Here is a 27698-nt window from a genome sequence, read left to right as displayed (position 1 = left end):
TTTTTTAAGGGCACGCCAACAATCCCCTAACCTCGGGACTGGATTCGTGTGTACCAATGCAACAAGTTTAATACCAAATCAACCCTTATCTCCATCATGTTCATTTTCATCAACTGTCACAATAACAATAACGGTACCATTTTTTCTGCACCAGATGCGCATTCCGACAATACATGTCTCTTCAGTGATGCTCGTGGCCAAAATATGTGAAATCCAAAGCTTATATTAAAGATGAAAAGCTATAATCCAAAAGTTCCAAAAAGTATAGCCAAATCCGTGAAATGAATCAGCTTTCTTTGCACGAGGGAGATACATTCCTTAATTTATAATAATTTCTAACATTTTGACATGTTTTAATATTTCTACACATTTCATTCATGGCCACAGGTCTGCACATGAAAGGTTCTGCTCAAAGCAAACACGTTATTTTGAGTTTTTCTTAACAAGTACAGACAAGGTATTGTAGGAAGTCCGAAGACATTTGTTCCTAAAAATTACCAGCTTCAAACCATCCCTATCAATTCATCCAAGATTTAACAGAGATCTATAAGGGGGTTTAGGAAGGTGTGATGCCATCCATATGCTTGTCTGCAAAGATGCGGGGGAAACATCATACGAGAAGTACACACTATCTTGAATTCACTCAATTTCATGGTTGGCAACACATTAGATAGCGTCGCACTTTATTTTAAGAAGCATAAAATCCATTGGCATTCAATGTTTCAACAAGGTGTTTTGAACCAAACTCACGGTACATTTGTAAAGCCAATCCTAAATGAAAAGGAGTAAAATAAAAAAAGATTGCCTCAACAATTGCTTAGCATTTTCACAATTTCTCTGGTGCCATTTCCTGAGAATAGTCTTGGCTGTATGCAGTTACATTGAGTAACCATAGAATGAATTGCAATAAATACGAAGGCATTGACTGAATTAAGAAGGAAGAAACAATTCATCCAAAGTTGGGTAGTCTTCTTTAGAGTTTCGATGTCTTTTCTAAGTAAACTTGCAGCGGAATTAAATATCTGTCCGTTATTTGTGTCTATTACAGTTGACATTGAGATTTTGAGGTCAGTTTTCAATTGACTAGAAGCTTATATGGCATCTAAAATAGTTAGTTTGCTACTAAATAATATGTTATATTTGCCTTGAACTTGTTGAAGTTGTTTGACAACTGAATTTCTATAGAAATCAATGAGTTTAGACTGCATTTTTCATGTAGAATATTTTAAATTAGAATCAGCCTGAAGAAATGATCTATATTTATCAAGTAACGGTGCCATGAGGAATGACCATTAAATCGTTGTCAATAGCCAAAATAGAATTAGTAAAAGCAGTATCGTGTTCTGAAATATCTGCATCCAAGGGTTTGGATTTTATTTTTTTTCGTTTTTAGCAAATATTTTGTAATGCAACCAAAATGACAGAGTGCTTGAAGTTTAAAAGATGGACGGGAAACTATTTCAACTTTAACTTTATCTGACACGGATAAAACATTTTTAATGCGCTCATCTGATTCAAACTTGAGTAATTTTTTATCTTTCTAAAATGTTTTGTTGCAACAAAATATACAAGCGCTCCAGATGAACGACTGCATTCTAGAACGTGTACACTGAATACCCAAAACTGAGGGACAACAGTCAGATAATTGCATGTCGTCAAACATCCTGCATGGAGTTCTTCAAATTAACAGCTATCGCATGAAACATCTTGATGTTCCCCTCATCCAATCTTTTATGCAATGCAGATACAAACGTCGACTTCCCTAAATTGGTAAATTGACTTAAAATTTCAATCAAGTTTTTTTTATCATATTTTTTATTCACTGCATAAAATTTAACGACTTATGTCTGTTCTTTAGACTAAATCGAGCAAGTTGCAAAGGACTTGACATATCATGGAATATTTACTGAAAGAGGGACGAAAGATACCAAAGGGACAGTCAAACTCATAAATCTAAAACAAACTGACAACGCCATGGCTAAAAATGAAAAAGACAAACAGAAAAACAATAGTACACATGACATAACATAGAAAACTAAAGAATAAACAACACGAACCCCACCAAAAACTAGGGGTGATCTCAGGTGCTCCGGAAGGGTAAGCAGATCCTGCTCCACATGTGGCACCCGTCGTGTTGCTTATGTGATTACAAATCCGGTAAATAGTCTAATTCGGTAACTATCCGTCATTGTTTTGATTTTACAATAAGACTTTTCTGACAAAGTATATTTGATGTTTTATGGCATATATCAGAGCACTTTAATTGAAAATATGTGCATATAATAGCGAAAAAGGTAGTAATTTCATATATCATTTGAGAGCAAATTATTGACTAATTCACAAAATGGGACGGAAGGCAAGTGATTGAGTTCCGTGTTGAAATTGAAGATTTTTACTCCATTCTTTTTCCATTGATTTCTTAAGTTTTTTTTTCATATTTTGGTTCCGAAATTTTTATCACTTATTAGTTTTATTAAATACTATATGCTTAAAATATTATGGGATAATTTTTATTACTACTATGAAGAAGAAACTAAAGTTTGAGTTTGAATTTGTAATTAAAATTACCTCAATTTTAAATAGTCTGAACTTCACAAATTTTATAGATTAGAAGAAAATAAAATACTGAATAGCATATTTTGACATGTAAAAATAGCTTCAGGAAAAACTATTTCAATTAAATACAAGCAAACATACCCATTTTTTTCATTTTGAAAAAGGGGGGTTGAAACTCTCCAAAATACTACCAGCCATTAAAACGACTTTTTAGAAAAAAGTGACCGTACGAAATTCTGACGACAGGGCAAAACTAAAGAAGACATATATGTCTTTAAATTAAGACCATTTTTAGCCGTGTGTTATTTGGGGAGATTAAGCTCGCGATCTAGACGACTTTTTACACTTCTGTCACCCCACTAATTGTTTCCTCTTTTTCGAACAGCGGTATACCACTGTTGCCTTTATTTTTCGACTACGTTCCATATAAAATCTTTCTAAGTGAATGATTCGAATACATGAAAAATCGCCCCACACCTAATCGCCCCACTTTTTCACAAACTCGCCCCACTTTCTAAAAAAATCGCCCCACTCTTGTTAACCAACTCGACCCACTTATGAAAAAGGATAAAAAGGTTTCCTTTTAAGTGTCATACAAATAACTAAGCTTACAAGTATAAAGTTATTCTCCAATAATGATACGAACACATTTTTGCAATTATATTATAAGAATGTGAAACATCCTTTAATTTAAAAAATAATGGTTAAATAAATTTCATTTTTTTTGGTGTTCTGTGTAGATAAGTTTCCATTTAAGTGGGGCTAATTGATCCTAGTTGATAGACCTGAAAATTATACATTGAAGTAGATTTTACCTTTTTTCAATAAGTGGGGCGAGTTTACAGGGGGTGGGGGGATTAACGGGATTTAACCCTTTTCACAAATTTGTTTAAAAAGTGGGGCGAGTTGGTAAACCTGTTTGGGGCGATTTTTTTTTTAAAGTGGGGCGACTTGGTGAAAAAGTGGGGCGATTTGTCCTGCTTCCAATGATTCAATCATCCTCTCATTAAAGCCAATGTTTTCTTGGTACTGTGATGATTAAAATACAACCTTATGTGTGTAGAACTCAGTTCGCCAAATTAACATATTGTGCTAGTTCTAAGTTCGCAGTACCATTGACTGTTCACTGTAGGTCTTTTCGAACGTTTCATATTGTTGGCTTTTTCAAAATAATGGTCAAGAGCTTTCCTTGTGAAAGAACAAATGATACAACATCCGTGTGCATATGTCATAAACCACTTGTTTCTGGAATAAGCTTGCTAACTTCTATGTCATGTGGTTTCTGGTAGAGATTTGTCGCATTGGCAGTCAAACAACTTCTTATTTTTATATTCAAATACAAGTCGTGCAAGTGATAAATATACGTAAGAGCAAACGGGATAAAAAAGTATGACTGTCGTAGAACGTGGCTTTCCTGTAACATATGAGCAGTCGACATGTTAAATGACTTTCGGTGTTATAGTGTTAATAAACAGCAACTAGTACGAAAACTCCCGTCTCGATACTAGCGTGGAAAACTATTTTTTATTCATTGATTTTCTAAAATCAGATTTATTTTCCTTTCGTTACACATGTTACAGCAAGAGTTAATAAAACGGTTTCGTCTCAAAATTTTGAAGACAATTCCGAACAAAGGGTAAAAATAAATTCCTGCTGACCATTTAATCCGTCAAAGCTAGAAGGTCCGGTAAAATAACATATATATGTGACTGTTTATAAAAATAAGAATCTGTAGCATGATTGTATATGAGCGAACTCTCCACCAGAGACCAACTACAAAGTAAAAACACAAAAATACTGAACTCGGAGGAAAATTCATAAAGGAAAGTCCCAAATCAAATGGCAAAAGCAAAAGTTCAAACATATCAAACGAATGGATAACAACTGTCATATTCCTGACTTGGTACAGGCATGGATAACAACTGTCGTATTCCTGGCTTGGTACAGGATGGATAACAACTGTCGTATTCCTGACTTGGTACAGGATGGATAACAACTGTCGTATTCCTGACTTGGTACAGGATGGATAACAACTGTCGTATTCCTGACTTGGTACAGGATGGATAACAACTGTCGTATTCCTGAATTGGTACAGGATGGTTAACAACTGTCGCATTCCTGACTTGGCACAGGCTGGCTAACAACTGTCGTATTCCTGACTTGGTACAGGATGGATAACAACTGTCATATTCCTGACTTGGTACAGGTAACAACTGTCATATTCCTGACTTGGTACAGGATGGATAACAACTGTCGTATTCCTGACTTGGTACAGGATGGATAACAACTGTCGTATTCCTGACTTGGTACAGGCACTTTCTTATGTAGACGTTAACAACTATAGGTCACCATACGGCCTTCAACTATGAGTAAACTCCATACCGCATAATCAGCTATAAAAGGCTGCGAAATGACAAATGTAAACAATACATACGAGAACTAACGATCGAAATAATGAACAAAACAATGAACGAAAAACAAATAGTAAATGCAGCAACAACGACAACCACTAAATTACAGGCTCCTGGCTTGGGACATGTATATGTAAACATACAGAAAGTGTATTAAAGTTCAAACTAGTTTGTTGGAGCCAAACCCTGAGGATCTTCCCCTGGCCTATACTAATAATCGTGCTGTGACAGTACAACATAAGAACAAACTATCAAAATCAGTTAAAAAGGGTTAACCTCGTCGGATCGATACAAAGCAGAAAGACATCTAACAACAACACAGACCTGACGTGGCAGAGTATCAACACATCCCCACAAAAAAAAAGACACAATGTACAGATCTGATAATGTTGATGATGGTGGCTGCCAGCGATAAACTGATAAGCATATTTAGGACGAGACAAGTTAATGTAATTATGAAAATTAACCCTGCTTATTACTAAACCGAAACGCTGAGCCAGATTTTAACGTGCTACGTTGTATTTCACCAAGCAACAGTCCGTAAGAAATATAGATTCCTACACTGCAACAAGTGTATTACGATATTGCTCCACTCGAGACAGTTAAATTTTATCATTTAAAGCGCGAGGCTTGTCGAGCTTTTTAAATAATTAAAATTTGACTGTCGAGAGTGAAGAAATATCGTAATACACGAGTTATAGTGTTGGAATCTGTTTCTCTGATGATTTTTATACTTCGTTTTCAAAGATTTTCAGAAACTTGTATTCTTTATATGCGACGTCATCAGGCATGGTCGCCTTTTTTCATGACGTCACAATAGGAAAATTCAGAAGAAAACAAAACATATTGACGACGTCATAATCATATTTCGACTAATAATTTGCCGAGAACAGATTTTTCACTAGAAGGGAGAAATATTTTTCTCACACCGGTCAGGAAATGTGAAAATAGCACAAAAATTAAAGAAGACAAGTTACCTTACTCGGCCAAATTATTCTGAGTACGAGTCGACCAGTCTTTGCTCTTATATACTTCTTTAAGCCGCGTGTTAAGCAGAAAAGCAGAAAATACCAATTTTAAAGTCTTTGGTTTTACCCGGCTGGAGTTTGAACCCACGACCTCCCGCATTCGAGGCGAACACGCTACAAAGAAACCTCCGAGGCGGTAGCACAGATCTGAGAGCACTCGCAGTTACTGGTTCAAAGCCAATAACTTATTAAAAAAAAACATGCATCTAAGACGAAAATATAAAATAGTACACATCCAACTTCCAATGGATTTAGTTAAAAGTTAACATTAACAGTCAGCGAAAATCACATTCTTGTACAAGAGCAATGAATGTACAAAGGCGTGTAAAAGCTAGCATGTATATTAAAATAATATTAAGTTTGATATTGTTGTAGTTGATAACAAAATCAATATTTAAACCAATAAATAATCATGATAGTTGTTTAAACAAGATATCAGAAATACTTCCAACATAATATACCTACATTCTAAATATAACGCAATTTACTACATCATTTACATGGTCGGCATATGTATAAATCATGCACTTATATATATATATATATATCTAGCAGTTAAGGAATTGTACCGTGTACCGAATGGTATGTTTTGTAAATACCCCCTCCTAAACTGTGATGTATCTGTTCATACATGTCTCTGGTCTACATTAATCCAGCATTAGGAATACGGGAAAATACCTTGCATTCTGTGCCTGCAATCGTTATCTTGTTGGATAGACTTTCCTTAGCAGAATGTGCTGCTATAACAGAATAAAATGTCACAAAACCATAGTACCCCGCTACTTTTTCAGACTGGTTGGACGTAGAGTACGGATATATTTGTATTCCATGAATCAGTCCGTACAAAGAAAACACTGAGTACAGATATTCCTGAAAAAAAAATAATCAATGTTTCTATTTTTTTTTGTGAGTTGATTTCTATAGTTACCGTTGTTGAAAATGGGTTCCTACACTTGACTTTTAGAAATTTAATAACACTTCTGCAGTTATACTGAAAAAACGAAATTGAAGGAGTGTTGAATTGATTTGTTTATTGTTTAAGTTTGGTAGAATCCCCGCAAAACAACAGAATGGCATGGTTTTTTTTTTAATCATAATGCCGGCCTTGTCGGTTAATTGTATTGAAATTCTGATAAGTTCTAAAAGACGGTCATTCTTTTGTGTGATTTGGTGAACAATCTGAACAGCATTAAATAAGGCCGTTAGTTTTCTCGTTTGAATTGTCTTATCAGGGCCTATTATAGCTGACTATGCGGTATGGGCTTTGCTCATTGTTGAAGGCCGTACGGTGTGCTGTGTCATTTTGGTCTTTTGTGGATAGTTGTCTCATTGGCAATTATACCACATCTTCTTTTTTATACTACATGTTATTGAAAAAAAACTCATTGTTCGCTGGATTTTTTTTAAAGATCAGCACAAGTATACAAGTCCTTTCTATCCGATTGCTTAAAAGCCCTCGGACACATTAATTTTTGTTTGCCTAAAAAAAATTATGTCTACCTACCTACAATGACCTACCCACTTGCCTCTACCTTTGGGTAGGGTTTGGGCAAACCAAAACAATTTGTGTGACCTTATGCATAATAGTGTGACCTTAAGCATAATGGTTTTTTTAAGATAAAAGGAAAAGTATTAACAAAAGTAGTATCAATTGTCATTCAAAGACAATAAACTCATAAGACAAATGTAAGCTGTTGAAATCAGACATGAGGTTGTAGAACTTGCCTTGCTGATCTGTTTGGCTGTAAAAAAAACATCTATCTGTATATATCTATTATGATTTTCAAGTTGTCATGAAAAAACGGACATATATAAACAATGATAAACGAAACATACATTGACATATATTCAGTATGTAAGAAGGGATTGAGTTATCTCTCTTACAGTGTAATGTATAGGGCATCAGTGCAGTCACGTAAATGATAAAAACAAAATATGAGTAATATGCAAATATTTGTTTAAATTTACGATAACTCTTACTCTAAAAATCATACAGATTATACAAAAATGTGAAATAGAAAAAGAATAAAAAGAAAATAAATTATATCAGATTCTGGTTATGACCGAGCTTTATAGGAAAGTAGACAGTATTCTTACACTCTGATTTTATATTTATACTCATTGTGTTGAAGTGCTCAGCTATATGCCGACATTCAATACTGGGACAATATTAACTCACAACAAGGAATTGTATATTTAAATATACAATTCCTTGCCCACAAACACAAATCGAAAATTTACTAACTTTTACCTCTATCATGTCTGACTATCTCTAATTAATAAATGGTTGTATATTTAATATTAAAACATTTCAATTTATACATGTCAACAAAATGCATGTTAAATATATTATAATAATTATAATATATTTAACATGCATTTTGTTAAATATATTATAATAATTATAATATATTTAACATGCATTTTGTTAACATGTATAAATTGTAATGTTTTTACATGATTAACATGATTATAAATGGTCTTGATTATAGTGATAATTTTAGAATTAAATAACATAAACATTTGGCAAATTGACATGAATTACACAGTCAATAAATAATAATAATTCGATATTAAAACAGTTAATAACTTAAATAACATTAGAATTTAAAAAAAAAATAAACAGTAATTTCAATTGCTCTAGAAAGTAATACTCATGACTCGTGATTTTACATACAATTGTCTATTCAAGAAGGTTAGTCTAGCATGTTTAATGTTCTTCTCGTGAAAATAGTAAGTAGGGTAATAGTTTAAGTATTACACATGCATGTGACACTACGGCAGCAGAGGATACAAATTTCAACTTACAAGTGTATATGATAGATCAATTGTAACATTGATATATAGATTCATATTCGGTAAAATGCTCTGAAGAGCTTATGTTTGTATTGTTATATGTGAACCGAATCAAAATAAAACTTTCGTATTCGTATTCGAATCAGGTCATGTACAAGTCGTTGTCTCACACTGCATAATAATTTTAGCTGGTATTAATTACCTGAACATCTTCTGCTGAACTGCCAGGTATGCTGTTTACATAAAGATTCTTTCTGTTGCCTTCTGGTCTCTTGAAATCAATTATCTCAACACTACATGACATAGTAAACAAAGTTCTGTCTATTTTTAAATCTCCCACTTTTACGGCGATAGTAAAATTAAGGTCGATTAGGGAATAGGAACAGTAATTTTCTGTTCATGTCATTCTAACTCAAAATATTTGGTGAAACTTGTTTATGTTGTATATTTTTTTTATCAGTTAGATAATTTTATTTTTATCATCTTATGTATCGAAATTTATTGTATTTTTGTTTTGTTTTTGAAAATAAAATATGCCTTTGTCCTTTTTAAATGCACGTATTTTGATTCTCCGTACCCGATTTGTAGTTTAATGTGAAAACAAAGATGTCAGCGCCCATTGCAGACACTTTTGTAAGGGAAATTGAGAAAAATAACGAGGAAGTAATTAAAATTCATCAACTTGAGATTGGAGATGTTGGTTGTGTCGTGTGGGATGCTGCACTAGTACTATCTAAATACTTTGAAACTGAAGATTTTCTCAAAGGACAACTTCTCAAAGAAAAGAATATTGTAGAACTGGGAGCCGGTACCGGTGTAGTCGGGATAATAGCTTCTACATTCGGGTAACTTTATCCTTTAACTTTCTATTTGCATTACACATGATTTGGTAACAATAATGTGATTGATTTTTTTTTATCTTACTAACTATTTGAAGATATACTGACTCTTTTAATCTGAGACTACTGTTTATAAAAATGTAGATTCGATTGACTAGACCATTTAGTAGACTGATCGGAAAATTCGGTGATTTGGAGGGGATATAGTTAAGTGGGGCATATATCGCATTTGTTATGACTGTTTTGACTCGCACAGCATTTGTTATGACTGTTTTGACTCTCACAGTGTTTTTTTATCAGTGGCGGATCCAGAACTTTTCCTAAGGGGGGTCCCGCTGACTGACCTAAGAGGGGGCCCGCTCCAGTCATGATTCCCTATATAATCAACCAAATTTTTCCCACAAAAGGGGGGGGGGGGCGGGCCGCCCAGGCCCCCCTGGATCCGCCCATGTTTATGATTGCATCATGTATTAATATTTTTTATTTTACTCTTACTTGACTGACCGAGATTAAACTGGACCACTGCTGTTGGGCGCTGTGATTAGCACGAAAAACTATTCTTATTCTCATTCTTGGTTGTACATAAATCTTTCAACATTCCATTTAAAATTTTTTTTTATTTAGCATTGGACTTATTTACTTGGAAATTTGTTATCATTCACAGACTTATGATTTTTATTCCTTATAGTTTTTGTTTCTTTATTTTACTATTTTTAAGTGAAAATTAAGCAATAATTTTGAAATTTGAATTAATATTAAGAAATGTAATAAGAATTGAAATTTTAAGACTTTTTTTTCGAGAAAAAATTACAACACCAGCCAGCATGGCCAGAGAAGTATTATTTTAACAGCTGTGGTCTTATTGTCCGAAGAAATTTATTCCCGGACTTATTTTTCAAGTAAAATTTTGGACATGGACCTCATTACCTACATGTAGGAAACAAAGTCTGGGGTCAAATTTATTACCAGACCGAATATAGATCAATATATTGTTGCACATGTTACCATGGTTACAGGGAGTCGAGATTGATTGCTTGATTGTTGTTGGTGTTTAATCCACTTTCAGTACTTTTGGCTAAATCGTGACGGTCAGTATTTATAGGCTGAATATACATGAGAGCCCAGACAGAATCACCCACCTTCGGAAAGAAAACTGGCAATCCTCACGATCCTACTCAATTAAGACGGGAGTCGAACACACTTTCTAAGAGCTGGGTTCGAACTTACAACTCGGTGTCGACAGGCTAGTGACTGCTGTGAGATGAGCTACTTCTAGTACTTGTAAATCGAATACGAAAGTCTTACATGTATGCTCATTCAGTTCACATATAACATATTATTTTTGTTTTTAATGAAGCAAAGATTTAAAAAGGATCTTAAAGGAGAATATTTATTATAACTGCGTTGCATTTTGTATAACTGATTTCACAATATAGGTTTTGATGTGTCAGAATTATTTTATAACAAGACATCAAATCATGCTTTAGATCATGCACGGAAATTGACAGTTTCTTTTTAAAATTAAAATGAATTAACATTGGTTACCGATCGACTTTGAAAACTTACTGTAAACTATGAGCACCCTTATAGCCTCAGTGTTTATTTTCTGTTTGACTGTAACGAAGCAAAGATTCAAATTGGCTCTTAACAGTTAACAGAGAATAGGTAAATTAGATTTCCATATTTTATAATTACATTTAAACTAGACGCTTGAAATTTTACAAATATCAGAAATTACTCACTTGATTTGTCAGATATGTTTGTAATTATAGGAATATTTAAAATCTTATTTTAGGGCAAATGTGACTATAACAGACTTGCCAGAGTTTATTCCGTTGATTAACATGAACATTGCAGCAAACAAACATCTTATAACGGGAAATGCTACAGCAAAAACATTAGTCTGGGGAACAGATACAATCACAAATCAAACTTTTGATTATGTTTGTCTCGCTGATTGTATTTATTATGAACAGGTAATTTACATGTTTTATGTTTTCTTGCCTTATCGTTCTAATGATACACTATAACATCCAAGTATAACATTGAAGAATAATGTTTACAAGCTGTAGTTCCACCTTCATGCAAGCACGACAACCAAACATTTAAACTATAAGCATTATGAAAATAGCTCTAACATGTCGTATATATATGTATATATAATATTGATTTAAATTCGCCAATTTCCCAATAATATATTTGACACGGAGACCCTGATTAAAAGTTCATAGTCACGTATGTGTGTGTATTTCTTGGTTCTAAAAAATATTTGCACATTTTTGAACATGTGTTTATATTACTAATGCGTAAATGGTTTAAACTGCGATGTTGATACATTTCAGCAGAGACATATAATACAATTAATTGTATTATATGTCTCTGATTTCAGTAAATTTATAAAGCTTTTAAAAACTAAATAAAAATTTGACACAGCTTACGAAAAATAAAATTCTTTCGAGCTACATGTATAGTTATATTAACTTGCGTTTCAAATAATAATTAATTAGGTTTGATAACGGAGGTAAGTCTTGATATAGACATCCTTGATGATTCAAACAAGACCAGCTGAAGACGCAGGTGAAACACGAACATTTATTGAATAATCACTTTTGATGTCTGTTGGTTGTCATATATAAACATAGCCACATATGTATGTTACAGTATATATCATCTAAATATTATGTCAGCTTGTTTTTTTATATTGTAACTCGGAAGCAGAAATGATTAATAAATCATTCGAAAGCGTTATAAATATTACGTAACGAGCAGAGATATATAAGAAGACCTAGAATAAGTGATATATTGGACAATCAGCAGCTGAACATGCACAGCAATGTAATATATCTGTTTTTGAACTTGATAACGCATCCATCAAAGCAACTTATAATAAAATATTTAATGTTGTGCGACTTTTAAGCTTACCTGGCCCAAAGCGTCAAAATAAGCTTTCCTCTCCTCTTGGAGTCCGTCGTCGTCAACTTCTCAACATTATGGAAACTATGCCTAATTAGCTGTAGGTTGGTCCCCTCCGTAAAACATTCAGTATGCCTTCGGAATATACAAATTGTCAAGAATTTCAATAACGGCCGGGAAACAGACTAAATTAGCTGTGACCAAGATGGCGGACTCTTAACTCGTTGATATTTATTTCATACTTTCATAATCTTGCTTTAAATGGACAACAAATTATAGAAAGTACATGTGAAAAAGTTCTAGGTGTTTTTATTGATGCATCTCTATCTTGGTCTTCTCATATCGATTATATAATCAAAAAAGTTAACTCTTCTTTAGCTTTACTAAAACGGATAAAGAAATATTTAAATCATAAAGCTAGACAAATGTACTATAACGCTTACGTTTTACCTCACTTAGATTATTGTTGTTCAATATGGGGAAACTGTAATAACTTTCTATTAGATAGTTTACTAAAACTGCAAAAAAGGGCAGCAAGAATAATTTTAGACGAACATGATTACACCAAACCTTCAAGAGAATTATTTCACGAATGTAACATTGTGCCAATCACACAAAGAATACTTTATCACAAATCATTACTAATGTATAAGGCAAAACATGGCTTAGCTCCAGAATATATGTCCAGTCTTATTGTATCAGCCTCTGCAAACCAAAAATATAATACGAGATTTTCATCCTCAGATAATTTTATTATTCCAAAACCAAATACAGAGTTGTATAAGTCTAGTTTCTCGTACAATGGACCAAAAGTGTGGAATGCTCTTCCTAATTCAATAAAAAAATCAAATACAGTATCCGAATTTAAACATAGATACAAATCTATGTACTTTTAACATTACCATCATATTTTTACTGTAATGCCATATCATAATTGTTTATTGTATTTTAAATTGTACATAATCTTTATTTACCATTATTATTGATGCATTGTTTATTTGTTATGTAATTATTTTTGTATTAAGAGAGCCTTATTGAAAATTGGTGTAATCCAAATGAGTTACTCTCTCTAAATAAAGATATTATTATTATTATTATTATTATTATTATTATTATTATTATTATACAAAATCTACCTTTTGCGACGTTTTTCGTGCAGAATGTAAATATTTATAGGATTCTTTAATAAAGAAATAATAACACTTGCGTCACACTGTCCCGACTTTTACGCCGATGGCAACACGATTATGGAAATTTTCAAAATCGGGACTGATCGTATCCAGATCGGGCTATTCCTAGTGCCATCTTTAACCATCGTAGAACCATCGGCCACTTTTTCTAGCCTTCGGGGACAACTTCGGGAAGGGTTCTAAATTTTTTAACATGTTAAAAAATCCCCGAAGGTGCGTCCGATGTCGAGGGTTAGTATTGAGTTCGTATCACCATCCTCACCATCGTAATGTCACCGGGAATGCAACTTTGAACATTGTATTGCATTCGTACGTGTTTCCATCGTTTTCATCGGGTAGTTTTGACATTACGATGTCTACACGAATGAATCACGAAGCTACCCGAAGGCCTTACGATGGCAACACGACTTCATGAAGACCTCGTAATTCCGTCGTGTTGCCATCGAATAAAAGTACGAAGGCGACAAGATGGAACTTCGACGGCAATAAATCCAGCTAAATGTAAGTTAATTTTCGCGCTAAAATAAATTTAAAGTGTCATGCGCGATATGCACTGGTCAGTCTAATACGACAGCTAAGAAAGACGTTCACAAAACATGGAGCTCATATAATTCAAATGGAACAAGAAGAGCAGCTATTACAGGCTCAGGATTTACTTTTACAAGTAAAATATTATTTTTTGTCATTTTTTCATATCGAGTAACATAATGAAAATCATAAACGCGCCTCGTACACCAACACTGCAGGTACACGTATATAGGGAAACCAACTTTTTCTTCATTATTCTGATTTTTTATGTATCGTCTGAGTTGTTGTCAGAGGCATCGTAAGCTGTACACGACGTCTTTTAGACATCGTATGACCATCGTGCCATCATCGTAATCCATCGTGTAGCCTTCGTGCCATCATCGTAATCCATCGTGTAGCCTTCGTAATCCATCGTGTACCCTTCGTGATCCATCGTGTAGGCTTCGGGTGTAGGCTTCGGCTGAGATATGAGGCGTAAATACCGTTAACCTTCGTATGTCCATCTTTTGCTATCGTATATAATTTCGGCACCATCGTATAGACTTCGTTATTCATCGTACTTGCTTCGGTCACTTTTTGGTATTTTAACGAGATCGGGACCAACTTCGTAGGAACTTACAATTTTCGCATTCGGGTGTCCATCGTATATAAAAATCGGGACAGTGTGACGCGGGCACTAGCAATTACCATAAGTTTGTTAATTTAGAGTTCACTAAAGCGCAAGGCCAACTTTAAAAAAAAGCATAAGACGTCCGCAACTTTTTTATCGAAACTAAGCAGACTGTCCGTAACTTTATTTTTGGATGTGGGTAATTTTTTATTTAAAATTTTAAGAGTTTTAATTTCAACAATTAAAGGACATCATAAAACCCCTTATTTGTAACCTACACAGCCGTTTATATTGCTCATTCACCACCAAATGGGATTTCTGGTACTCGATCCTGGTTATGGTTTGAACTTTTATAAACTAATGTGTCTTATCGACGTTTTTCGCTTCGGACCATGGCTTTGTCGTACTCTTTGAATCTTTTAGTTAAATTATCTGTTTGCGGTTTACTTTCACCTCTGTTTCTTTTGTATGTGTATTTTGATGAATACTCTTTGACGTTATTCGGTATTTATACATCCCACCAGTTAGTTATATAGTTATAATTTAATTTTGGATGTAACGTTACGCGTCTTCTGATTGGCTGACCTTATTTTGTTATGAGCCCATAGACATAATTTAGTCATGTGACCGTGACGTCATCAGCGTTTTTTTCATGGTTTTCTACGGTTAAAATGGAATTTAGAATTTAATTATAAGAAATGACTGTAATAATTTTTCTGTCTATTCGAAATAACATAAAAAATGTGGTGCACATTGTTAAAAAAAACCCGCTACGCGCGTTATTCAGTGTGCACCCAATTTTTTATGTTATTTCTTCATAGTCAGAAAAAATATTACAGTCATTCCTTAAATGTTTTTTTCAATATGTTTCCTAGTATGTTTTATTTTTAATGTCTTTGTATGTTATCAGGCATTCGTTGTTATACTATTAAAACCCTGTTGTCTTAGTTATTTATATTTCCATATTACTATTTCTAATTGTTACACTGTGTTGACTGCTCTATTCCTTTTATTGTCACTGACTTTTACCTATTGTGTCTTTTAGTTTTGTTCAATTTAATGAAATTTAATGCAGCTTGCATACTAGTGAAATATACAGCTAGCTGTAAGACTAGATTTATCAATTTTTACAAAATGTCCTTTCTTCAAGTTTTCTCATTTACTGCAAATCTTTAAAGTTCGAGCATCGAATGCAACAGGCCACTAATTTCTAATCAAATCGTTATGACTTTGTCATTGGAATTTTAAAAAAATAAGTGATTTTTTTTTTAATTAATGGCAGTGCATGTCTTTTGAATATACTGGTTTTTTTTTGGCTGAACCTTTGATAATTGTCATGTGATTTTTTATACAATGGAACAATATGCGTCAAAATAACCAAGGGAAAAGAGACTCAGAACATATACAGCAGCTTACGTTTGGTACCCAAATCACCGAGATGTAGCAGCGTGTGGCAATATCGTGCGCAACTTCCCAGTTTGCCCAGATTGCCTAACTACAACTTGTTCCCCTGATCTGATTGGTCAAATTCATCTGGTTACCTGTTTATTTATACTAGTTACCAGAAACCAGAAAAATGAGACCAATGGGATTGCACAGTTTTATTAACTTCCTAAGTTAACCGGAAGTTTTGGAACTCCAAATTCAATGGTCTGGAAAAAGGTTAATAATTCTCATCTTAAGTGTGTCATTCTGTTTGAGGGGTATTCTCAAGATACGTGAAAGTTGTTTTAGTGTAAAGATAAATCAATTACCGACAGACTTGTGTATGTTATTCGTGAAAAACGGAAAGTAATAAAATATTGGTTGAAGCGAACACATTGAAAATTTCCGTTAGCTACCTTGTGATTTTTTTTACGGGTATGGATAGTAAACCCCATATTTACAGAAACAAGTGCCTGTGACCAATTGGTTTAATGAAAAAAGTTACGGACAAGTTGTTTTGAAGTTACGGACAGACATTAGTGTTTTTTTCAAATCGTGCTGTGACCCAAACAGAAATTAGATTCAAAGCAAAAAAAATCTAAAATAAAAATTTCTGTCGGACAGTTTTTAGGTCGGACAGATTTTGCGATACATTGCTATATTAAATAAATGCAATATTGTAGAGAGTCTATTGTTGAAAATAGTCAAAGAGTGAGACCTAGTTTTTTTTAACTTTAAGTCGAATTCGAGAAACAAAGAGTGTTGTCCCAACTGTATTGTTATCTTTAATACAATAAACAAACAAGTTGCTTTCTTTAAAAAAAGAAATGCAATCGTAAACCCAAATGCTTGTTTGGCATTATATATATATTAGATAATTGTTTAATAAAGATGTATTGTTTTATATTACTTTTGTTGTGCATAAGAATTAGAAACTGACATTGCCTGTTTACCTAATGTAATACCGGCTTCACACATCAACGTATAGATCCGACGTACGTCGGCCGTGGTAAAAAAAATCATGCACGCTACCAATACGCTAGTAAATTTGATGCATTCAACCTGTCAATCATATCTGTATCGTGTGCACAACGACCTAAAACGTGTATTGGGTGTGCGTAAAGCGTACCTATGCGTTTCTCCTAGTCTTTCTACATTCCCGACTGCAGGTCTGTCTATATGTGAATGTTTGTCAATAAGTCTGTCACATTCGCCCGTCTGTTTACATGTTTACCAGTCCGTCTATGCCCACTGGTTCGTCTACATGTTCTTATTTAGCTTGATTCTGACCAATGCTTATATTCCAAATATATATGTATATGCCTCTATTGTTGTTGTTACCAATTATGTAAATCAATTGTATCTGATTTTATGCCCTTTATGGGCCCTGTAATTTGGGAAATAAAAATATTCTATTCTATTCTATTCTGTTCACTAGCTTTGAAATAGCTTTCGGTAAGTGCGATTATTTCAGTGATTTGTGTCTATTGTTTTTATGTAAGTGATTATTGTGCACCTTACCCATATTTTTAGGGACGCGAATTGCAACTGATATTTTACAGTTTTTTTCTTGCGATGTGTTGTCCTTATGGTTTGGTTCATTAGGGAGGGTTGGGTTTATGGCCACCACATTGTTTATGTACCAATGTCCATTCTAAAGCCAGGAACATGTAGTACAGTGGTTGTTGTTCATAATTCATGTCGGTCAAGTTTTTTTCGTAAATTATTTTGTTATCAATAAAGCTATTTAGTTTTGTTTGATTTTTGTTTTTAAATCTTAATGGTCGGGGCATTTAATAGCCGACTAAATAGAGGTTTTTTTTCATTTTTGGAGGCCGCTCGGTGGCCTTTAAAGACTTACTACCACGTCATTGTAACTCTGGTTGATACTTGTATCATTAGTGCTGGACCATGGTCAATCCTATGCACCTTTGAGGCAGGCGGGATATTTTTGTAGATCTTGTACAGCTCAAACTAATGGGAGTAGTTCCTGTACTTCTATGTCTTGTCCCATGTTGCATGGTTGAAGAGGGTGTAATATCTTCTGTAGGTTTGATGAAGTTTCACCCGTATCGGACTTCTTCTCCTAAATGAAAGCTTTAAGGCGACGAGTATTTTTGTATGCAATGTGCCCTTCACGTGTCTCAAACTTATCTGTAGTGTTTTCAACGCTCGTGCAGAGTGTATATTATGTACGTGCAGTTTACAGGTATACCCTTGACAAACGCTTGAGCTGAATGAAATTTTTTATGTTCCATTAAAATTTTCCTGAAGAAAAAGCGTTCACCAAGCGTATACCTTTGCTTTTCGACGTACTTCAGACTTATGGAACGCGGGTTTAAATGCTTGCGTAGCGTTCCTTTGGTGAGCAACTAAGTTACGCATACGATGATACGGACTTTGTTAATTTTCTTTTTTGACTGATTATTTTACATTATCTTTTCGGGGCCTTTTATAGCCGACTATGCGGTACGTGCTTTGTCTGTTGTTGAAGGCCGTACGGCGACCCATAGTTTGTACTTCTGTGTTATTTTGGTTTCTTGTAGATAGTTGTCTCATTGACACCAAACCATATCTTCTTTTTTATATTCGATATCTTATCGCCGACCTGGTTAAGTCTGCTAAAAATGCATGCATGATTCATTTTTAGGTTATCAGTCGTAATGAAAGTGGCACATTTAATTCGTAGTTTCATTGCTTGAAGTATCATTTCTTACATCTGCATGGTCAAATGTTTATTTTTTTAAAACAAATTTTAGATTTAGATTTCAGTCACGGTTATTTCCCCCCTTTTCATATTGAATATCTATACTTATCATATACTTAGCATTGATATGATAGCTTTTGCATATGTGTAATGAGCGGAAGTGCACAAGCCATATCTTCCCACCCGGGCTGATAACCCATATCAGGTGCATCTCGTGCACAAAACCCATATCAGTGCCTCTCGTGCAAGTTACTTCCGGTGTTTCCGGTATCGGTTGTTTACTTTTCCATTGTGACGTCAGATATTTTTTATGACGACGTCAAAATTTACGGGAACTTTTGTGGGTAGTTTAGTACTTGCTAAAAAATGCCAATGACAATTATGAATCATTTTATAGTACAACAAACATGGAGACTCCGAGTAGTAATGATCATAAAACTCTTCCAAAATTTCAATGTTTCAAAATGCCTCTATAGGAAATGTTACTATTACTATATAAGGAGGTAGTGCTGCTGTTGTTGAACAATTATAGTATATTTCATTCATAATTTAACTTCTTTATAAAGTTTTTGACTGTTTTAGTTATTGCATTTATTCATTTGCCTTACATAAAACTATTGTCGGAAGTATATGATAAAGCGATTAATACATGGCCTTTTCCATATCAGCCTGGGTATCATCCCTCGACCCATATCAGCACCTCGACTCCGTCTCGGGCTGATATGGGGGTCTCGGGATGATACCCAGGCTGATATGGAAAAGACCATGTATTAATCTCTATTTATCAGTCGCATTTTAATGACGAAAAGGATTCAGAGGTTATTATGTGACCTCCTTGTTTAAAAAAAAAAAGTAAATAATGTTGCAATATTTAAACAAAGAAAATAACTTTAAATTTGCAATATTAATGAAATAGATACGGACATAACTTTCATAATTAATTTTAACGTTATTTTCAATAAACGAATTTTTTTTTGAAAAATCCTCGTTTTTACACCTATTTGAGGCACGTATTTATGATTCCCATGTCTTTGGTCTATCCTAGACGTAAAATTTCAAAAAGTGCTAATACTTTTTTTAAAGATTTTATTTTTAATTGTTCTCGTTCAAAATATTTTATTTTTTCATTTTTAATATCTATTTAATTTTATTTTTAATAACCATTTTTTTTTTATAAAATTTGCAACATTTAACAACAAAAAAACAAACTGTAATTTAATCATATGCAAGAAAGACTTCCCTTTAATTTCAGTATAAACAACATGTACATCTTCACTTAACGTAAAGAAAATGCTACTAAAACTCTTTCTAAAGATTTTATTTTTAATTATTCTCGTTCAGAATATAAAGCGCATTGTTTACATGAAATCTTATCTCATATCTAGCACAGCTTGTTACATCGTTTGACTAATTAAAATACTACGCATGTAGGTTAATATTAGCAGCTTGTAATCGTGTGCAAGAAAGTATTATATAAATTTCAGATCATACGTAAAATATCTCTATAGCAACTTAAGATGCTAATGCATATTCAACAGATTAGTAAGCTATTGCGCATGCATTTGAAAAGTGGTCATAGCTATTGCGCATGTATTTGAAAGGTGGTCATTGAAAGAACAGAAGTGTTCCGAATAACATCCGGTGTTCCGAAAGACTACATCACTCGTCCAATATATACTGCGTAAACCCCTGAGGCAATAACGCAACTCAAAAGTTAGACTGAAGAGTTAGTTTGGAGTCAAGCTTGAAGTAATTCTAAAAATTTCTTAACTATTATAACTTGAAAAATTAGCCAGAGTTCATTGTGTAAATAATTAAGTGTTTTTTTTTTAGTCTTTGCAGCCATTAGTTAAAACAATTGCAGATCACTGTAATGGGAACACGACGGTATTATGCTGTTACGAAAATAGAATAACGGAACACAAACTTGAACTGAAAAGTAAATTTTTTGAGGTCAGTGAAATATTAACGATACTAGTATCACAACTTATTTCAAATATTAGCTTTTTTGGCTTCCTTTGAACATTTGGCAAAGTTCTGCTTCATTTAATAGTATTCACGACAGTTAAATGTATATTCAGTTGAAAGAATAAGGACATCGGGTACATATTCAGGGAAAATACCAGATAAAGTATCGACAAAAACTTTTTTTTTTTAAAGAGTCCATAGGAGCAAAAACTGTGCCACCTCATACATTCACACAGAAGAAAGAACATGTAGTTTATAAATATGCATCAGGGTATGAAATTATGATATGACGTATTCTAGCATACGTAGACGCTCAGGTTCATCTCAACATGCTCAAGATAAACCTAAATAAACTTCGGCATTGTGCTGCTTAAAATCTGTCGCTTTTACAAAGGAAAAAAAACCTTAAAATTTAAAGGTTTTAAATTTTATTAGCTTTCACAGTCAAATGTAGTTTTTAGTGAAGCTGACCTATTTCTGACGATGAGTTAAACCTGTGATTTATACGTTAATTAGCTATTGTTTGATTTATATAGGTTATCACTGCATTGTAATTAAATGTTGGCGAACATGTCTCTGATTTTTCATTTCTAACTGGATTGGACTTTAAGCAAGCAACTGTTACAATCTACCAATTGATAAATTCTGCTGTATAAGAAGTTGTCGAGACGAGAGGCATATACGTTTTGAGTTACATAAACATCCAGTTATAGATTTGTCTTGTCCTCAAGCACAGGCACCGCCACGTGTCTCAGAAAAAAAATCATTAAGGTATATTTAGGAATTTTTTTCTGAAACAAGTGTCTGTGTCCTTAAGGGAGAACAAGAACCGCATATTTTTAAAAATAGTATTATAATGAATGGAAAATATGATGCATTATAATATAACATCCATATTTTGTACTTTTTAATTCATTTCTCCAAAATTTAATTTTCAGTTAATAGATGAAAAGTTCAACGTTGAAGAAATTCCTTTACACAGACAGGATCCTCAGTTTAGGAGTGAAGATATACACATAATGAAGTTTAAATTAAAGAATCCTTGAAATGTGTATTCAGTAAATGTTGAAATAGTCAAAAGCAATATGATGAGGGTAGTTTTAACGACCTTGACTGGCTATTCAGCCCTCGCACAGTCGGGATACATCATTTACCATCTAATTTATACGGAATTTAAACATGGAAAAAAATGCTGTTAATTAACCGATTTGTTGTGCATTTTCTCTGTTAAATTCATTTTTCAATTTCCCTATAAATTATATTACTGTGTCAACTGATAAACATCAAGAGACGCTGGGTGTCCTATTCCTTTTGAACAATCTTGAATCTAATAGGCGTATATCCCCTGTCAAAGTAGAAATACTGTTGTTAATTAATGCTTAAAAGAACAGCAGATTATTAGTGCAATGTAATGTACTGTTTATCCAAGTGCTGCATCATCCTGTCAGCAAATAATAAAGATGCTTCTGTATTGTTGGTGCATCTAGGACATTAATCAACTTGATGAAAACTTGGTAGAAATTGTATCATTGTTATGAGTAGTGAAGTAGATGAAAATTACATTTCTTACAAATAAAACAGGCTGTGTTGTTTAGGGAATAGTTCAATCTACTCAGTGATTATATAAAAAACATTCGTAAGTCTAATTCTCTAGAAGAAAGTCTGTGTTCTCTTTAATTTTTATAAATTTTCATTTTTATTTTCCGCTTTTACTACCACTCTTCCGCCAGTGGTTTCTTTGTGTACTGTATTACATACACAATTTGTCATTTATATATATAAACACTTTTAAAATAACTTGATATGTTTTCGATTTATGTTTGTGACAATTATATATATGTTTGTTATTAATTCATTGTTGACTGTGTTCTCAGGTCTAGTAGAAAGAACGTCTACTATACACCGAGACCATTAACAATGAACGGATGGTGTATTAACCGAAAGTCAGCTCATTCGCCGTAAATAAGCTCTTTTGTATGGCCCGTCGCCGAATAAAGGACAAATTCGTAAGTCTTTCGATTTACTGACTTTGTAATAAATATTTTATGTTGTTTGAATGAAATCAATCATTGTGTCATCGAACAGTAAATATATTGAACGTAAGATTTGAATGTGAACATATAGATTAGTTTATTTTATTAAACATGTTTAAAACATTTTTTGAGGAACAGTAACTGTTATCAACTGAGATAAATAGAATGCATCGAATGATTTAATGTTTTGTGGTATTCTTATGATCTCTTATGTGTTATTACTTATACATCTATTATCTATGAATAAATATATGTAAAACAATTGGACTTCGTTTAATTTATGTGCTGGGTTTATGATTTCACAGGGATAAGAAAGGTTTGCATTATGTATAATCTATATATACATGTACTAACAAAAAAATCTCACTTGTTTAACGAAAAATCAGTAAAAAAACTATTCTGTTTTCAATATTCTATGGATCGTTCAAACTTTAGATGATATATTAATATGGTCAACACGGCTGGGTTAAATCTAATAAATTCATTACTTCACAATTAAACACTTAAATATGCGGCATTAAAAATATTAGTAGATCAATACAAAATCAAAATCAAATTTTCATCACAACCTCAAACAAAACAAAAAACAAATATCGAGTACGAGTTGATGAAGGTACGAGTTGCCGTGTACCCGTATTGAATGAACTTGGAATTAAAAGTGAGGTCGCATGCCCGGGAACCTGGATGGGACACAATGGGAACGATTTCGATTACTTTATACACTTTAACTTCAGGTAGAAATATAAGAAGGTACTGAGACTACTTTAAGGTGTTATGGTCTCGGGTTTGAATGTTTATCGTTATTTTATTTTTGAACACATTCTTAGAATTTGTTTAAGTATCTAATCGCAATTTTTTAACAATATTTATTTTTGAAAAATAACCTCGAAGAAAACACTGACATCAAGCTAAGATATACTGAGAAAAGCCAGGCTAAATAACGTTTTCCTAACTTAATATTTGTTTGTTATTTTGAAAACACTACATATATATGTAACACTCAGAAACGTGTCCTCCCCCCCCCCCCCCCCCCCCCCCCAAACGTGTCCGATACTCCCAAACGTGTCCACATCGACGTCACTGAACTGCAAAACATGTCTAGTTGTAAAAAGGGCGTCAAAGCGTGTCATTTGTATTATGCAAACGCCTAAACGTGTCCATTTTTTAATAACCACCCAAACGTGCCCAATCCTTCAAACGTGCTCAATTCCCCCAAACTTGTCCTATAATATAAAGGGAAATAAAAGATTGTTATACTGATATTCCGTAAAAATAAAACTGTCCTTTTCCGCTCCAAAAAATATAATTTAATTCCGAGTTACGATTAGTGTAAATTCCTAATAAACGTAAAGTGTAAATTCTAATAACTGTACACATTTAGGCCTAATCTCAAATTCCCGGAATAATTAAGGTACAATCCAAGAGTTCCGGCAAATATTCTTCCGCATCTCATTATATAACTTATCCAAAGCATGTTGTCATCCTGTCCATGCATGAAATATTTGCCACTGGACGTAATGTCTCATGTTTGTGTGTATTTAATAGATGCTCGAAACCAAAAGTTCATAATATAAAACCTTACTACCAGTTTATAATTTTAAGAGGTTTTTTTCTATTTTTTGAGAGAATCAAATAGTTTCTTAGTGAAGTTATAAAAAAATCGGTCTTTACTGGCTTTTAAGATTTTTAAGTTTAACTAATGTTAATCCCGAATAATCGTTAACAAATTTAGGCCCAATCCTAAATCCCCGGTATGATAATAAAACTTGTGTATTAATAGTATTTATTGTTAAAATGATATCGTTCAAATAATGCATGAAATATTTGGCACTGGACTTGTGACTCTTGTTTGCATGTCTTCACTTTAGTGGTGATGCTGGAAACCTAAAATTTATTAAAATAACTGATAACCAGTTTATGATTTGAATATCTTTTAAAATATCAGAACTGTTGAAAAAAAAGGAAGTCAATCCTTTTAAAAGCCCGCCGTGCAGTATTCGCGGATTACAGCTGATTTCCTAATGCTTTTTCGTATTGTTATGCGTTTACTTTTCTACATTGGCTAGAGGTATAGGGGGAGGGTTGAGATCTCACAAACATGTTTAACCCCGTCGCATTTTTGCGCCTGTCCCAAGTCAGAAGCCTCTGGCCTTTGTTAGTCTTGTATTATTTTAATTTTAGTTTCTTGTGTACAATTTGGAAATTAGTATGGCGTTCATTATCACTGAACTAGTATATATTTGTTTAGGGGCCAGCTGAAGGACGCCTCCGGATTCGGGAATTTCTCGTTACATTGAAGACCTGTTGGTGACCTTCTGCTGTTGTTTTTTTCTATGGTCGGGTTGTTGTCTCTTTGGCACATTCCCCATTTCCATTCTCAATTTGTATTGAATAATTACATAGTAAACGATTAATTCAACTGAACTAGAATTGTTTGTATATGTATGTGCGCTCTAAACGAGCATAATACTTGCAACTGGAATATGAACAATTTCAGTCAAAAGTTGATTTATATGTTACAGGTTAAATTTGCAATAACAACCGGCATTGAACCAACTAATACTAATAAATGACCACTTTATCAACTGTGTCCCCCATTATAGAATTGCCGTAAACGTTATTGATTTTATTCATGTATTAGCGCTAAAAGGCGTTTAATAGTGGACATGTTTAAAATTGCGAATAACAATTATCGGACACGTTTGGGGGGGGTTATAAAATCAGACACGTTTGGGGAATATTGGATATTATGGACACGTTTTGGGGAATCGGACACGTTTGGGGGACAGGACACGTTTGGGAGTGTTACACATTAAAAGGTTTTAAATACCGAATTTCAAGGAAAACTCAACGAAAGTCTTTTATTTATCAAATGGCAAAAGCAAAAGGCAAACACATCAAACGAATTGAGAACAACTGTCACTTGTAATTTATCCTATAAGGTCCTGCGTCGTTGTCACATGGGTTATATCAAAATGTGGTCTTTGGTAATTTTAAATAAATTTACCAGTTGGCAATTCATAAATTAACCGTTTAGTTTGTTAATAAATTTACCATTTGGTAATTGATAAATAAATCATTTTGTAATTGATAAATAAATCATTTTGTAATTGATAAATAAATCATTTTGTAATTGATAAATTTCCCATTTGGTAATTCATAAATTTACCATTTGGCAATTCATAAATTTACCATTTGGTAAGTACTAGATTTATCATTTGGTAATTAATAAATTAACCAATCTTAATATTAAAGTATAGATCTCTGATTTCGTCATGCTGATATGATCATATGTGTATCGATTGATCTGAGCTTTAATCCGGTTGTAAAACCCTATTTATGAATCACAAAAGATACCCCATCTAAAATAAAGCATATGTAATGTATTTTAAAATCGGATGAGGCTGGTATACACCCGGAGATCAAAGACATAGAACAGAATAAAATGGAATTATCAAATTTTAAAAGGATTGGATATATAGTGCTCTGCTGTAATGTGTACATTGTAAAAAATATCAACAAACACGATTTAAACAGAAACAAATCTATAAAACTTCTTTTATCGTGTCAGACATATTTAGCATTCAATTGTGATGCTATAGAAATGAAAGTACGACAAGGTTAACTCAAGTTTAACGATTCTTTATATTTTAGTTCTGACAACATCAGAAAACTTATTAATAAATGGTATATATTATATATTTCAAAAATCAGAACTCAGTTACTTTCTCATTGTGATATTTAAATAATCTTGTTATAAAATGTTCTTGAAGTATTAATTTCATATTCTCTATATTAGCTCAAATTATAGATATTAATTGACAGTGCTTCGTAAGCCTTTGAAGGCTGGCTGATTGACTTTGTATCAATGTATATAAAATAAATGTTATATCAGGTTGCACTATAAATAAAATTATATATATATATAGAGAGGTCAATATAAGGTTAAAACAGCTATGGATAATATCAAGGTCTTATAATCGCCTCGAGTTAAGGAGAGATGTGGATAGATTTAACAAAGATAATCAAACATGGTCCAAGCTTAGTCTGTCCTGTCATGTATATTTAATTCCAAATAACTAGCATAACTTCTGCATCAACATTGCAAGCAAGCTCAAAGCAGTTAACCTGCTAGTTTGAAATAATGTCGTTTCTACACTCCATTATGGATGGCTGTATTTGACTAATGATTTCAGTCAGTAATGCAACAATAGTAACCCAGGAATATACTTGTGCAAGTGCACAACATTTCAATGCACAAATCAAAAGAAATATAATTTTATTCTTTTGAAATTAATAATCATCACCAAATACTACCAGACATAATGATAGAACGGTATTATATATTATAATTAAAACCGTTCACGATAAGTCTATTGAGTAAAAAAAGTGGTGAGCTCCTTCTTCACGATCAGCTCTATTTATGTAATATCCCTCTTGTAAAAGTAATGAAAATATTGGGGTCATTGAAATCTGAGACGTCCCTGGAAACATGCGCATAATGAATAAAATAAGAAATTACACTCCATAAGGAGAAAACAGAACAGTAAGAAATGTACAGATCATAATTAAGGAGCCAACGCAACAAAGCACACTAAAAATTGTACACCTCATTAGGAGCCAACGGAACATAACACAATTAGAAATATACACTGCAGTAGGAGCTATCGGAACATAACTCAATATAAATGTAC

General features: G+C 33.2%; 2 protein-coding genes across 2 annotated transcripts in view; one reads left to right on the top strand and one right to left on the bottom strand.

The window, feature by feature from the left end:
• The window catches only part of LOC139521678 (RAD52 motif-containing protein 1-like), a 28267-nt gene extending 19114 nt beyond the window's left edge, over nucleotides 1–9153 (bottom strand). The window contains exons 1-2 of the mRNA XM_071315190.1: nucleotides 8994–9153; nucleotides 6674–6865 (exon numbers count right to left, since the gene is read on the bottom strand). Coding sequence (XP_071171291.1) covers nucleotides 6674–6865; nucleotides 8994–9095 — 294 coding nt within the window. The 5' untranslated portion in view covers nucleotides 9096–9153. The remainder of the gene's footprint in view (nucleotides 1–6673; nucleotides 6866–8993) is intronic.
• A 228-nt stretch (nucleotides 9154–9381) lies between these two features.
• Nucleotides 9382–23266, top strand: LOC139521679 (protein N-lysine methyltransferase METTL21D-like). The gene is made up of 4 exons (XM_071315191.1): nucleotides 9382–9636; nucleotides 11426–11606; nucleotides 20837–20956; nucleotides 21910–23266. The coding sequence occupies exons 1-4, from the start codon at nucleotides 9398–9400 to the stop codon at nucleotides 22015–22017; spliced, it is 648 nt and encodes a 215-aa protein (XP_071171292.1). The 5' UTR covers nucleotides 9382–9397; the 3' UTR covers nucleotides 22018–23266.
• Nucleotides 23267–27698: the final 4432 nt, after the last annotated feature.

This window comes from Mytilus edulis, chromosome 4 (assembly GCF_963676685.1).
Source record: "Mytilus edulis chromosome 4, xbMytEdul2.2, whole genome shotgun sequence".
In the NCBI taxonomy this organism is placed as follows: domain Eukaryota; kingdom Metazoa; phylum Mollusca; class Bivalvia; order Mytilida; family Mytilidae; genus Mytilus; species Mytilus edulis.
The sequence above is the reverse complement of the archived record's forward strand: the minus strand, read 5'-3'. Positions and strand labels throughout refer to the sequence as shown.